This window comes from Crocodylus porosus, unplaced genomic scaffold (assembly GCF_001723895.1).
Source record: "Crocodylus porosus isolate Cpor-Errol unplaced genomic scaffold, CroPor_comp1, whole genome shotgun sequence".
In the NCBI taxonomy this organism is placed as follows: Eukaryota; Metazoa; Chordata; order Crocodylia; family Crocodylidae; genus Crocodylus; species Crocodylus porosus.
In genome coordinates, this window is record NW_017728907.1 from 30,324,854 (window position 1) to 30,340,903 (window position 16,050).

Here is a 16,050-nt window from a genome sequence, read left to right on the forward strand (position 1 = left end):
ACCCCAGTTCAAGTCAATTGGACTTCCGAGCATCATATACATTTCTTGTGTGCAATCAGAATATTACTGGGGTAGAATAGGGTTTCACTATGGGTAAGATTTTTAACTAGAGCTCTGGGGACTAGAAAGGCCTTTTTTTTACAAGCATGTGTGCTTATTTTGAGGGTGGATTAATGAGTTTACAGAAGAAAATGCATGTTATTAGCAAATAACTGGGCAGTGAAGTTGGAATGCCATAGGAAAGCTCAGTTACTCTCCTGTTTTTAGGTTGGCAGAAAATGGCAGTAACCTGGGCTAGGAAGAACCAATTGTAAAAACACAGCTGATATGTTTTGAAGTTAGCATATAATGTAGCATTTGCCCCTTGCACGTGAGGTTGCAAAATTCTGGCAAAAATAGAAAGGAATAAGCAGTCTCGGTCTATACTGAAACTATCAATGTACATAAAGGACAAGAAGATATGAAAATGAGTAATATTGAAAATGCATAGTCTTTAGCACAGTTCTCAAAAATTTTACTGGTGCTCCTCTTAGAAGCTGTCAGAAAAGGCTTTAAATTATAACAGTTTTTAAATAGCTATGCCAGGGGACATCCAGGAATTTGGTGCCTTGGAAGACAAGGAAGGCAGTTTGGGATTGTGGTATAAAGAAAACAGCCTGATAAATTTACTTAAAAATAAACCAGTAACGAGATGCTTACAAATCCTGATTCTAAAGAATTATGTTTAATTTTCAGATTTATAAAACTATTGAGGTAAACAGGAAACTTTGGCCAGCTTCAAGCTATTGTTTCAGGTTTCCAGAAATCCCAGGCACCCAACATTTCATCTTTCTCTATTTTGTTCAAATTTTCGAGCTTATCTTCACATTCACAAAAGCTAGAGAGACCTTTTCAGAGAACATTTAGATTCTGGTGTACAATTTTGTGGTAAAGAATGAAGAGTCCCAATCCTTTATAAACACCTCAGCTAGGGAAAGAAATTACACACAAACTGGTATAAGTGATCGGAAATTGGTTTAAATCCATAACAGAACAGCAGTTTAGTGGATATAGACTGGTGTAAAAAATGGCCAGAACAGTTTAAGATAGAGCAAGATGGATGTAGTATTAGACTTAACTGAATTAGGTTAAACTGGTCTGTGGAACTTTTGTCCCAAACTCCCTCCCAACACAAGTTTTGTTGCAGTCTCCCAGAATACCAGGATGCCTTGCACCTCTCTCTTTAATCCCAACAGGGTAAGTGGGCTAGCCTCTGCCCCACCGTCTCCTCCAATCAAGCCCAACTGTCCCCATCCCTGTCCCCAGGCTGTTACAAAGCTGAAGCAGCAAAGCTCCTGCTCCCCAGCCCAGCCAGTGGAGGGCCCAAGGGTGGGGGGGAATGGAGCCCTCTGCCTCTGCCCCCCCCCCGGTCAGGGGCCTCCACAGTGCAGGAGGACCCACAGCAGGGACTTCCCCCACTGCAGCACAGCATTCCTCCCTGCAGCCTCTTGAGTGATTACCACAGCTGCACCCTCATGCTGGACTCAGCAAAAGGGCAGGGAAGTGGGGGCAGAGCCCCCTGCCCCAGCCATGCCCCCCACCCTCCCAGCTGGAGTCTGCATAGTGCAGAGGGGTCCTGAGGCAGGGTTGCCAGGCTGTGGAGAGGAAAGCTGGACTGCAGAGGAAAAGGCTTCCTGGTAAGGGCTGCCCCAAAGCTGTGCATATCCCAGCCAGAGGGGGTACTCTGTTACCTCCCCTGCCCCCCATGGCTGAGAGGCTGGGTCTGATGCAGGGGCAGGACTGGGATGCTTGCACAGACAGGCTGTTGGAAGGAAAGCCAGGGCAATTTCCCAACTAGGATGAGGGATAAAGTCCCAGCTGTGGGCCTCCCCAACACCGTACAGACTTCAGCTGGGAGGGCTGTGACCAAGGTGGGGGGGCTCTGTTCCCTCCCCTGCCCCCCAGTGGGGCCACTATGGCTACCAGTTCTGGAAGCCTAGGGCTTGGTACAGGGTGGGGTCTGTGGCGATAGCAGAGGGTTGGGGTCATGTGCCTGACAGCCAATCAGGGATGGCTCTGTTCAGCTGGGCCCTGCTGCCAGGCTGGGGGGTGTGCAGTAGCACCCCCCTGCCCACCTTCTGGCCTGGCCAGTTGCAGGCATTTGCCTAATTCCCCACCCACAAAGGCAAAGTGTGTTGTGTTTGCTTATGATACAATCTTCACAGCTTAGAGAAGCCCACAAAGGTAGGATTGATTCTGCCTTGGGCTTTCTGACTGTCTGTACTTGGCCCATAAGTCTGAATTCTTAATTGGTCTTATTCTTCCAACTATTGTAAACGGCAGTGTTATATAGCAACTGCACTTGTTACAGCTGTGTTTCTTCAGCTCTGCCCTGATTGTTATATTGAGAGCTGATGTTACCTACATTCAGAATCCTGTGTGTGTATGGTCAATAAGCACTTGTTCCCTTTTAAGCCTGTGGGAAATCTCATGAAAATCCTATTGTTTCACCCTTTTTTTAAAGGACTTTGACCAATGTGCTTAGGCTGTTGTTTAGGAATAACTAGACCAATATGCTCTGCTTCATATGGGAGGCAACTTGAGTACTAATTAAAATGACAGCTGCTAAAGAATATAGCTGCCTATTTATTGGTGTTTCTTGGGACAGCACCTTAGACTTCTAGAAAGAAATCAGTGCTTTGCAGTTAAGTTTCTAGGTCTTAAAGCTGTACATGGTCTGATAACAGGTGCCCTAACTCTACCTCTCTCACTATATGTTATAGCCACAGTCATAATCAGATGCATATAATCTGGAAGTCCCTGGTTTGAAAAAGTGTCAGCTGCAGAGTAATCTCCCGTATGAGGCCTTGCTTGTAGTACCCGCTGTTTACCAGGTCACTAGAACCTGCTATTTATTAGTCTTCTACACATGCTACAGTGCATTTTTTCCCCAACAGTCATCCTAGAAAGGACTAAGTTAAGGGTTACTGAGAAAGTTAAACATGCAGTTAAATGTTACTATGGGTTTAAACCATATACATGAGAGGTTGCATTGAGTTCATTGTAGTCACAGCAATAGGGTTTTGGCAAGTAGTATAGTACTGAATGATGGCTCATTGCATATGCTATTAAGGTTTTTCATTTTGTATTATATTTTAAAGCTTGTAAGACAATGAAGGGCCAGGGAAAGGCTTTTAATATATATGTAAATACTGGAAGAAGATCCCAAATAATATTGTTAAACAACTTTTGCAGCCTCAATTGTTAGGTTAGGAAATTGGATCCGAGTTCCTTAACTGTAATAACTTCACAGAGCAGGTTCAGCATCTGCTTAACTTTCTAAGCATTAAGTATGCTTAGATATGAACTGCCCCTCTTTTTCAAGGAATATTTCTTGTTCTATCTTGCAAAGTTTTGAGGGTACTTCAAGAAATATTTCAAATCACAGCTGTTGACTCTAACTGCTCAAACCTGATGAAAAATATTTTGTATTCTAAAGCTTGTCTAACTCCATCCCAACTATGTAGTTGGTCCAATAAAAGATATCAGCCTAACAAATCCTGGCATCTTTTTACAAGCCATTTATAGAATACTGTCTCTCTAGATACTATAAGGGTTACCTAGAATATAAAAATTATTTTTCCCTTGTAATAAGGAACCTACAGTTTTTGTTACTGAGAGAGGTAAAATAGAGGCAAACTGCACCCAGGCAGTGCTAGCTACAGAGCTATAGGCAGCCAGAGCCTTTTAACTAAGAAGTTCCTATTGCTGCACCAGTAGCACAGTAATAGTAGAAAAAGGAAGTAACCTGGAGAAACAGCAGCAAAAGAATTGCTGCAGTGCTAGCTCTGTTGCTGTAGGTCATCCTGAAGGCTGTTGAGCCAAGCACATTAGAAAGCACCTGCAGGCTGCCTGTCAGGCACATGGCTGGAAGCCCTGGGGCATATAGGACCAAGCCAGAGTCAGACCAAACAGTCTGGCCCTGGAAGCTGCCTCGCAATGATGGACTGTGAACCTGCTATGCTGGACAGCCACACTTGGAGTGAAGAGAGCTGGCAGAGAAAAAGTATGGATGGCAATTGACTTAGAGAGTCAGCAGGCTTAGAGAACTGAGTTATGTGGTCAGAGTGCTAAGAGTTTACTTATAGCCAGAGGGCTTATGTTTTTGGTTTGAGTAAGGACCAGAGAGCCCAGAGTTGCCTGAGAGGGGCGGAAACAGGGCTACAGCCTAGGAGGGTGAGAACAAGGGCCAGTGAGCCTACAACCCAGGAGAAGCAGACTAGGGCTAGGAGCCTGCAGCCTGAGAGGCTAGAGGAGCAGAGCTAGAGAGCCCACACCACAGCTCAGAAAAGTGTGGAGACTGGCGCCAGAAGGCACAAGCCCAAGAGAGGCAGCAACAGGGCTAGAGAACCCACAATCCTGAAAGGGGAGGACGTTGGGCACAGAAGTCCCATGAGACCAAGAGGGGCAGAAACAGGGCCAAAGAGCCCACAGTCCAAGAAGGGGCAGTGATTGGGGCCAGAGGATCCAGTCCAGGAAAGGCAGAAATAAGAGCCCAAGTGGCCAAGAGAAGGGCTAAAGCCCAAGAAGCCAGACTGTGTAGTGAGTCTAGGCCAAAGGGATCAGTCAGAGCATTGGGGGCAGAAGCTGGGAAGGCCAAGGCCCCAACAAGGGAGTGGAGACCTAAGGTGGCCTGGTGGTGGTGCGGGCCAACGTGCCCACTTAAGTGATGACTGCAAAGTGTAGCTCAGCTGTAGGGGAGGGGAGGTTCAGAGACCATGATTACCCCTTAAGGGAATGAGCAACAACATCAGCGCTCATGGGTGAGATCTTGCTTCGAGAGCCCTGGGGCAGCCTCCCTTTCCTGAAAGTACCACTTCATCAAGGTGTGGTAGACAAAGAGAAGGCAAGATTGCCCAAAGGAAGAGGAGAGGACAAAGGTTCAAAGGATATTCTAGGGGCATTATGGTCAACCCTGGGATAGGACCGTTACACCCCTCAAAAGACTACTTTCACCACTGATATAATCCAGTAAGACATTTTTGATCAACTATCTACATGTTTTCTGTCATTTTATAAAAAGAAGGCAACAAGCAAATGAAAATGCAGATTTATTTTTCATGATTAGGGAAGACAACTAAAACAGACATTTATTATTAAACTTTTTTATTAAAATGCAGCTATTATTACATATTTAAAATATTTCATATCCAAATTACAGAATATTTAAGAAAACAATTATATGCAAACACTTGCATACGAAATGTGTAAAATAATAACTGAGCAATATATAGTAATATATAGCATGATCCAAAAGGTAGACCAGGACACTAGAATACCTGAGTTTTCAAAAGGCTGGTTTTCCAGATGTCACTAAATATTAATAGTTATATTTAATAATGTATCTGAACTCATATAAAGAGCACTTCTTTGGTTGGCAGAAACTGCACTAAAAGGAAGATCAATCAGAAATACATTCAAGGCCTATCTTCAGAATCTTCTTCCAGGTGAAGATCCACTGTTTGAGATGTCAAGAAGGACTCCCATGAAGCAAGGCACTTAAAGAAAACAGATGCATATAAGTAAGGCAAATGGAGTTTCTGTAAAATTTGTAGCCAAAGAGAAAACAGAGAGAGCAGGATATATGCAGTTTATCAAAATTATAGAGAGAATGAAATACAGGCAGTCCTCAATTTACAACATTTCAAGTTACAATGTTTGACACTTCACAACATTTATAAATTGACACCCTGTTTCAACTTCATGACATTGGTTTCGACTTTACAATGCTTGATCCAATGTGATGCCATGCCAGTGAACAAGTCTGCTGCATCATTCATCTTCCTGGAGAACATCTGTCCAAACTTCCTTGGACACTTTCTTTAAGAAAGCAGACAAGACTCCAGAAAAACTTGCCACCAAGTCTCCTGAGAAGACTCCAGCCAAGAACCCTTCAAAAAGTCCAGCAAAGTCATCTCAAAGGAGTCTTTCCAAATCAATATGCTTGCTATTTATAATATAAATACATTAATGTAGCTGTATTACTCATCCATAATTGATTGAGTACAACATTCTGGGGTATTTTTGGTGAAAATAGGGTATTGGGCCTTGGTTCAGGAACCAATCCCCCATTTATAACATTGTTTCTTATGAGAAAATTTGTTCCGAGTTACGTTTCAACTTAAGACACAGTTTTCAGGATCCAATTGTGTCATAAGTCCGAGGACTGCCTGTATAGTTTCCTAGGCAGGTCAATGATGCCCAAAATGTCAGTCAACATGCTGAACTAATTCTAAACATCACTTCCAGATAACAGCAAGCACATAGTGTGAGCAATATAAGTGGACAACAATGTAAAAAGTAGCTCATTAATTATGCTCTAATCTCTCCCTTTTCTTATATACAAAATATTCCAAGCAGAATACAAACAAGAACTGTCAGGCATAGCTCCTTTACAATTTCTGTGGATTCATCTTTGTATATATAATAAACTTTCAAGGTTAAATTAAATCATTTTTTTTCTAAACAAACATGGAAGCACATTTTCCCTGAGTACTGAGAAAGTGATGGGATCAGAAAGGTGAAAAGGGGTTGGTTTTGTTCTTGTTTTTTCTCTCTCTGTCATGAGAAGTGAAATAACTTTGTCTAAGTGTATTTTTAATTATGCAAACTATTTTAGTTTTACATAGGAACTACCACTTACTAGGTTCATCTAGTCCAGTTTCCTGTCTCTCAATGGCAGAACACAGATGCTTCTGGTGGGTGAGGATAAATAGAGCACACCCAGAATTTACCACCCTCTGCTCCTCTCCCATTGCAGCTTCCAGGATTCACAGGTTTAAGAAATTCTGATTCAGAGGCTGTCTCCCTATTTATCATGCTCATTGCTCTCTCATGGACCTTTTCTCCACAAAGTTGTCCAATCCCCATTTGAACTGGATTAAACCACCTGTTTCCACAATGTCTAATGGGACTGAGTTCCATAAGTCAATTACATGCCATGTGAAAAGAAATGTCTTTTGTTAGTTTTAAACTATACCTACTGATTTCATTTTAGATCCCCAAGTTCTACTGTTGTGATAGATAGTAAATAATAAAAAAGGTACTAGTTTCAAACAATCCTAAAATCATTCTTGCTTTGAGCTGATTTAAATGGATGTCTGTAACACAGAACATTACATTGCTTGGCAAACCAGTGCAAGCCCTGGGAGTTGTTGTTTTCCCAGCAGAAACTACGAGTGTGCAGATATTCAGGCATTTTCTCCCAGAACAAAAATGGCCATTATCAGGAGAAAAACTAACCAAGAACAAGGGTTATAATAAGGAAAAATAACCCTCAGGGGCTCATCATTTTAATGTCTGTTCAGGAATCTCCAGGTAAGTTTTTCTATCAGGAAAACAAACCCAGGAGAATTCTCTCACAACATGAGATGCAGCCTATGATTAATGTTATCTGAATGTACTGTGTCAGTGTTACCCAAAACTTTCAAACTTCCCAGGTTTATGCTACATAAAGTGAACCATTAGGAAAATGAATAATATGGAACGCTGCCAACTGTTCTCTCTCTGTCAGTACTAAAATAAATAAATAAGTAGTGCATGCTTCCATAAAATTTAGTTCTGATTCTGGTATCTATTAATACTGGCTGCATACTTTATTCACTACTTACAGTATACTTGTTCCTTTCAAAAAGAATCTGCAAAACTGATAATAAATAAGCTTTCTGAACCTGCATAGGGGACATCTTCCATTCTTTCATTTATTCAAACTGAGTATTCAAAATGCCCTAAAATGGCATGGTTCCTTGTGTTAAATTCTTCTGCCATAAGCTATTCAAGCTATAGTAGTTTGTCCTACCTGATTAAAATAAAATTGATAGCATTCATCTATCATTGGTTAGAACTTAAAATGCCCTTTATTCATACTGTTTGGCCTTACAGTCACCTAACTTCTGTATTAAGGGACACATTTATGGGTTTGTCATTGTCACAAAAGTCCATGGATTCCTTCACTTTCAATTTTCTTTCAAAGTGACCAAGTGTTGAATATCTGTATTCAAGTGAGCAGGTGAAACTATCAGAAGGCCAGTAAATTTAATTATTTTAAATTTAAAGAACAAAACACAGGAAAAGCAATAAAGGACACAGAATGGTGTAAAAATGACAAAGCAGGGGCCAGAATCATGGACTTGCTGACTGATATGCCCACAAAGTGGGACAAGACAAACGAAGCAGGAAAAGAAAAACAAAAGGTATTTGGGTTTGCAAGAACATCAAATAAGAGGTTAAAGGATGCACCCAAATACCAAATAACCAAGGAATCAAAAAATATTTGAAAGCCTTATGTTGTATAAGTCACTAGTTACAAGTGAACATCCTAGTGATTTTACAGTTTGTATTTATTCACTATGGAACATGAAGTAACATAGGCAACTCTTTCTACTACAGAAATCCATTATCCAGAACTCCTTCCCAGTCTTTTTTAATCTTACGCTGCTTACATAGTCCTTAATTGATTCCTGCTTCCTCTGGTGTACATAGGGAACTTTATATCTCTGTTCAACACTTCAGTCTTGGACTACCGCAGAAGGAGGGAAATGAAACTATTAGATTGGATTCATGTGAAGAATCACATAACAGAACTGAATGGCTTCTCTGTGGTTAGGTCGCCAAGGTAACTTACCTGCACTATCAATGGTGAGACTAAGCAATAAATAAGAGAGAGCCAGAAAAAAAATCATTGAAATGAGCAATGACCACGAGTGGCTGCCAGCTGACTTCTGGGTGGAATTTACGGTTCTTTTTGATCTTCTGGATGAAGCCTCTACTTGTTTGGATCATTAGGTATTTTCTCCGTTTCATGTCATATGACACTGCTACAGAGCTAAGTTGGAGGTTTCTTTTTGGTATACAAGTGATTAGGAAATAGCTATTGGCAGAATACTTTCAGCAGTGACCTGGGATTTGTTTCCCCACTTGGTTTCCTAGATCCTATGCAAATCTGCAAGGCATATCTTTTCCCCTATACTTATCATATCGCTTAGGACAACATTGAATCAGATGTGCTGAGCACAGTTAATTTGAGGAATCTTGTGTTGGAATTAGATAGGTGCTTAAGACTATAACCGTGCTTCATGTAACTAAAGATGTCACAATTCATGTATTTTTAACAACATGAACAAAAGAGTGATAACTGGAGCATCAGAAAGGCTTTGTGTTACCATGGTAAACATGGGCCAAAAAATAAATTAAAAAAACTAATTTACAATGCGTTTCTAATCTACCTAGATGCAGTTTATGGAAGTCTTTCCAGGCAAAGATGCAAAGTGTCATTTGGTTAAAAAAGTTATTCAGTTTTTTAATTTATTTTCATTTTATATAACCAAAACACATTATCCAAAGTACAAGAGCAACGCTGGCTCATTTTGCTGTCAGAAATCACAGTGGTGCTACAGTTGACAAGATTTATAATTAACTATACCAGTACAAAACTAGGTCTCTGTGCCTTAGGCTCATGCTTTTTACACTGTGACACATGAGCTGCATAAATGACATTTCTTTAGAGATATGTACTTAAGCCATCCTTCTAAACTTATTTTATTTAGTTCTCGTGGTAGGAGGAAAAATAAGATTCTAAATAAAGAATCATCAACTGATTTTAAACCACAAAGACAGAAAAAAAAGTTAACATGAAATTTAATTTGCATGTATGTATTATAAATTATAAGTTCTAAATATTCATAAATGTACTGCAAATCACAACAAAAATAGGCAAAACTGAAAACAGCAAGATCTTAAGTAATGCTACTTCACCTAAAGCGAATATTAATTTAGAGTGCTACTGTGCGTTGCGCATTTATATGGCATCATCATTTTTAGAAACAAACACATTGAAAGAATTTCTCTATTGCACAAGTGCTTATGTAACAAAAAAACAAACAAACCAGAAGGCATAGTAAAAATGGCAATGGTAGCAGTGAGTGCCAGGACACATTTAAGGATGCATATTTGTTTCCATTCCATCCCTTAGCTTCTATGGCTAATGCCTTTCTTAAACATTTGCATTGTGGGGTGATAATTTGATGGATGATCATCTGATTGATCAGTTTCAGTTTTTGAGTTCAAGAAAGAAAGAAGGAATATATAAGGGCAGAAAGACTCATTTATACAAAACTTCTATAATCTTTTTTATTTATTTAAAATTTCTACAACTGAAATGACTACAACTTAGAAAGTAAAACTAAAATGCATTATAATGGCATTAACATGCTTAAAATGCTTAGCAGTATCTCATCTTTTAGGGGAAAGCAGAATTGGTTTAATTAAGTGTGAATGTCCAAAAACTGTGTAAAAATGATTTGCTAAGCACAAAGCACATTCCTTAGGAAGTAGGTAATACACATGCAAGGCCAACTAACAATAAAATGACTAGTCAAATATATCAGTATGGAGACCCCTGTGGCATACTACATATTTTATCTATTTGCCTAGCATTTTTACTAGGAAGAGGACAAGACAAAGGCTTTGAAGCTTGACAGAAGTTATTCTAATGGGTTAGAAGTACTTTGTGTGTTTTTTTTCACCTGTTGAGTTTTTGGATATGTTCACAACTATATAGCACCTAATGTTCTTGATAAAAACATTTGACACAATGAATGAAAGAGTAGGAAAAGAAATTACTTTTAATTCCCTGAAAACAGTAAGGAGTGTCTGCACTGATAAGGATCTGACTACTCAATTAAAGATAAAGCTAGCTTTGAATCTGACCAAGCTGCAATAACTAAATAGGCAAAGGCTCATTCATGCAGAAAAAATATTTTTCTCTCAATATCAAAATTAATGAAATGCCACTTCATTAAAAATGAAATACCACTTCACAGGCCATATATAGCTTGTGAGGTGTTATCTGTGGCTCCCCTCTGGCTTACACCAGGTTGTCACTTCCCATCACACTGGCAGTTGCTGCAACCAGTCTCTCCAAGCTTTCCCTCTGACCTCAAGCTTTCATTTCTTTCACCCACCCCACGAGGCTGTGTGGTACAGCTAGGGACACCAATGGCACAGTGCAGCAAGGGAGCCCAAAGCTGGTGAGTTGAGGGGAGTACCATTTGGTGTAGTGGTGGGGGCCTGGCCATGCATACAGGGTAGGGGGTAGAAGTAGATTGCTTACACAGTGGTGGCCCTGGTTGGCCTCTGACTCACATTATTGAGGCCCCAGCAGCTGAGGCCTATGTGGGGTCTGGCTCCCAGCCACTTATAAGCTTGACAGCCCTGCTTTGGGCTATTAAGGGTCTTTTTTCAGTGGAATATTGTAAATGTGAGGATGAGCATATACTTAATGGATACTCCAACTGAATATAATCAGCTGTTTATCCATGCAAAAAGCCCAGCTTGTGGATACTTATGGTTTTAACTTTTTTTGTAGGTACTGTTTTGGCCCCAAGACCATCAATCTAGTTCAAGCAGATTTTATGTCTTCAGAATCCCCCTGAAATCAACTGAGGATCCTAAAAAGGGTGGATCAAACTTCATAGATCACGCTGAAAGATCAGGTCCTGTCCTTTTCTTTCACCCTCCACTCAAATCTTTTAATTCCATATAGGAAAAGCTGCAGTGATTAGTTATATTTCTGGAATAAAAGCATTGTGACAAAAGATGCTTGGAATGCTTATTACTCTTTTACCGTCTCCATCAAGTAGATACACTCTCTCTCTCTAAATTATGCCTGCCATATTAATGATGAAGATTAAGTTAGTTTTGCAATTAGATATGATTAGAGTATTTCACTGCACCTCTCGTTCATTGTCTTTGCCCATGAAAAACTAACACCAATCATCAAGTAGGTGCCAACTGTCAACAGAACAAGGTTATGTACTTCAGTTTCAAGATTATAACACACTCCAAAATTAACAGCAGAACAGAAAGTGTTTCCACCCTCCTTGTCTTTTATGATATATTAGGCTGCTTTAAAGTATTTTGGTTCATTTCAGGACTTAAAAAATGCCAGGACAAATACTTAGGAGATAAAAATGCGAAGGACAGATACCAATTAAATTTAGATTTGTAAATACTAAATGAAGTATAGGAACTTAACCCTGTTCACACCATACATATAACTATTATACTACTGTGAGGATGTAGGGCCCAACAAAAGACTCTACTTTTTAGATGTCACTAAGGAAGTCTAAGAGGATCAGAACTAGGACTTTAATTTTTAATAGGGTTATTATACCTATCATACCAAAACTTATCTTGACTGAAGAGCATTTTATGCTTGGACACTTTCTTGAGGACTTACTTCTCTGCTGGAATAGAAGAGCATGATAGATTCATTTTTGGAAAAGGTCTGCCCATCTGTTACCCATATGGTCCTTTAACACAATATTAGAAGTCTTTACAAAAAAAAAATTCTGTGTCAAGTACCATTAAAGCAGATTGAAACACATGCACATTGTTTCCTAATTCACAGATTCCCAAGTTCTTTGCACATGGCAACCCCAGGTTTGTTTGGGAAGGCTGAGAACCCTGGAAGGATGCACACAAGTCTATGATTCACTTTTCATTCCTTGTGAAGAGCTTTTAGGCACTAGAATGCACCATAGCTGTTTGTCTGCAAAGAACTTTCTAAAAGGATTTGTGGCCATTTCTGATTCATTATAATGCATGAATTAATATTTTTTGAGGAAATGATTAAGAACATGATGGATTTTAAACACATACATCTGTCCAAATGCATGTAAATGCTTTCTTGACCATGTAGTGATTTAGGCACATGCTAAACTGATTTACTTGAAGTCTCTGAAGGGCTTTCAAGACCACCTGTAGGCAGACTAACTAAACAGCTTAACTAAACAGGTTGCTAGCTTAACTGCATTCTTGGCTGTTAATACTGAATACTAGGGCTGTGCAAAATTTCGATGGGTGTTTTGTTTTGAAGCTGTTTCAATGCATTTCAAGCTCAAAATAGTGAAATAAAAATGAAACAAATGGCTTGAAACAGCTTCAAAACGAAATAAGGGCACTCAAAACGTTTCGAAATGTTTCGAGTTTTGAAGCTGGGCCTGTTTGCTGCTAAACAGAAACTAAGGAAAGGGAGGGAGAAGGGGAGGGAAGGACTGCTCTGATATTGACATGTGTAGCGGGCCAGTGACTGTGAACCTTTCCTGAGCTCCCTTCCAATCCCAGTGCTCTAGGGGAGGGATGGAAAAACTACATAAAAAGCACTGTTTAACCTGAGCTTTCTCTGTGCTTTGGGGTCAGCTTACTGAGCTGTGTCTTCCAGCAGTTCAGAAGCATCAGAAAGGCTATCACTTTATACTTGCCAGTCTGTTCCTCGCAAGTGGGATGCAATACCTTTTCCTTTCCTAATACCCTTTATTATTATATTCATTCCTTTAAATTTATTCCTCCCCCAAAATCCTCTTTTTGTTTTTGTTAGTGTATTTTGATTCTTTTCTCTCAAAAAAGAAATCTGTAGTTTCTCTCACAGTGTGCGTTCCATTCACTGTGCAGGGAAACACAGCATATATTGCATATTATAATATACAATATATACAGGAACACATACATACATTTATATATTTATTACATAAATATAATTATCTACATATATTACATAAATAAATATTACATTACAGAAGAACACTCAGATTTTCCAGCACACCAAACACACTATGAAGCATGCTGGAAAGGCAGCTGGCAAGCATTCAGGGAGAGGTGAAAGAGCAGGTAGAAGGAGAGCTGTAAGTCCGTCACACCCTCCTCCTCCCAACTGAGACACAGTCTATTTGCTAAAACTACCAGGCCTGAGGCTTCTGGTTTTACTGGCAGTAAGGCTAAGGGAGCAGTGCCACTGCCTGACTCTGCATCCCCTCCAACAGCACCAGCCATTACCCCCTCCCCACCACCAACACCATGACAACAAGCAAAACCAGCATGACAGTCTCCTCCACCTCCATTTCACTTCCCAGCCTGAGCCTTCCAGTGCCAGAGGAAGAGCTGGAGCTGGATCTGAGTGCCACAGTAAAGGAAATTCTGGGGAAGAAGGGGGAATCATCTCAGTTTGTACTCCATACCCCCAAGTTTCCCCTAGAGCCAGGTCTCCTTCCCCAGAAGACACTTCAGAGGAAATTGAGGTACAGGTTGTGGAGGCAAGCATCTCAGCTGAGTCCACTCAGTCTGTTGCTGTGCCTCTGCCTGCTGAGGAGGGGGAAAAGGCAGCATCCACACATGCACCTGCACCCTAGAAATGAGGGGTTTGTGTTGTCTGGGATTATACTGAGCTAGCAGATGATCCCACATATACTATCTGCCTGCACTGCCGAGCCAAAACCAGCTGGGGCAAAGGAATAAAATGCATGGGCACCACGGAGATGCTGATGCATCTCTGCGGCACCACCCCCTTACTCTTGCCCTCTTCAGCCTGGCACCAGTGGAAGCATGACCAAAAAGAAGACCCCCTCTTGTTCCAAAGTCCTCACGCCCCCAAAGCAGAGGCAGGCCACCCTGGAACAGTGGGGGAAAGGTGGGCACAGAGGGGGGGCACATTCCCAAGGTGAGCGAGGTCACTCAGAGCACTGGGGAGATGGCTGCCATCCAGAGCAACCCTCCTCCTAAGTTGAGTGGCCAGGGTTCAAGTGGCTCACGGTGCTTGTGGCCTCATCGTACAAAGTGCTTGCACATACCACCTTCAGCAGGATAGTGCTGCTCTGCCTGTATGAGGCATGCAGGGAGTACTTGATGGAGGAGCTGCACAAGGCAGGTCTGCAGGTGGCCTTACACTTCACCTCAGATATCTGGAGCAGCTGGGGTGGAGATCACGCCTACCTCTCTCACAAGGCACTGGTACGACCAGTCAGGCTGTTACTTGGCTCTCCTTCAAGCTGATGTGATGGATGAGTCCCACACAGCAACAGAGATCATGGGGGCCATGAACTGCTTGGTGCAGGGGTGGCTCATTGGGAAGGGCGAGCTTATCCATGGGTTCATGACAATGGGGCCAATATGGTCAAAGTGGTCCATGATGGTCAAGGTGGGCCATCTGCTGTGTGGCACACAAGTTGCACTTCATTGTCGGGGCAAACAGGCAGAGCTGAATTTCCCGTAGCATAAAATCATGCAGGATGCGGAGACTTGGTGGAACGCCACATACCTGATGCTCGAGAGGCTGGTGGAGCAACAGGCCTCATTTGAGGAGACTGGCATCAGTGGCCCACTTAACAGAGCTGAGTGGGATACCATCTCTCTTGATGGTCCTCAAGCCCTTCCTCGAGGCCACCAAGACCCTGAGTGCTGGCAATACCCTCCTTAGCCAGGTGATTCCTGTAGTGAGGGAACTTCAGAACCAAAAGGAGAACTTCCAGGGGATCAATGTTCCTGTCTGGGGAAAGCCACTGTCACCAGATGTGCAGGCACTGGTGAGGCAGCTGAAGGAGGGCATCAGGAAATGGCTTGATCCTTTGCAGTCCAGTATAGTCCACATGCTGGCTGCTATGTGTCACCCAAGGGTAAAGGGGAGCATATGCAGCAGCAAACCCCTAGATCACTGGACAGGAGGTGCCAGTGAACAGAGTTAGGGAGGCAGAAGGGTACAGGTAGGGGGATGTGGAAGAAGGGGATTCACTGTCTCATGCCAGCATGCCATCCACCAAGCAGTCTCCTCCTCCACCACAGGTGCTGCCAATGTGGGCCAAGGGCATGGCTTCCATGGTGGGGTTCAGAGGCACCAGACCCCACCATCAGGCAGGTTGCGCTTAGCCGTTGGTGGCTGCCTACCTCGCCAAGGACGTGGAACCACTGCTGTGTGAACCTTCTGCACTTTCTTCTTTTTTTTTGCCCTTGGGTTTCACAACCATTTAGTGCCCTGCTCTCAGAGCTGGAGGGGGTGCTCACTGTATCACCAGCCAGCAGGGGAAGAACATGTCCCTGCTAAGCTCCCATGCCAGAACAAACTTGGAGGTATGGGCAGGGGCTCTGGGGAAGGAGGAGACCCCAGGTCCTAGGCATGATCACTAAAACTGCACCCTGCCAGGGTTGGAAGGCCTGATGGGACTGCTGGCATTGCAGCAGCCC

The 16,050-nt window shown here is 42.0% G+C and overlaps 1 protein-coding gene across 2 annotated transcripts in view; it reads right to left on the reverse strand.

The window, feature by feature from the left end:
- Positions 1-5,124: 5,124 nt before the first annotated feature.
- SNX7 (sorting nexin 7) overlaps positions 5,125-16,050 on the reverse strand; it is a 66,151-nt gene continuing 55,225 nt past the window's right edge. For both annotated transcript variants that reach the window (XM_019531046.1, XM_019531045.1), the window contains one exon: positions 5,125-5,537. In XM_019531046.1, coding sequence (XP_019386591.1) covers positions 5,457-5,537 — 81 coding nt within the window. In that variant the 3' untranslated portion in view covers positions 5,125-5,456. The remainder of the gene's footprint in view (positions 5,538-16,050) is intronic.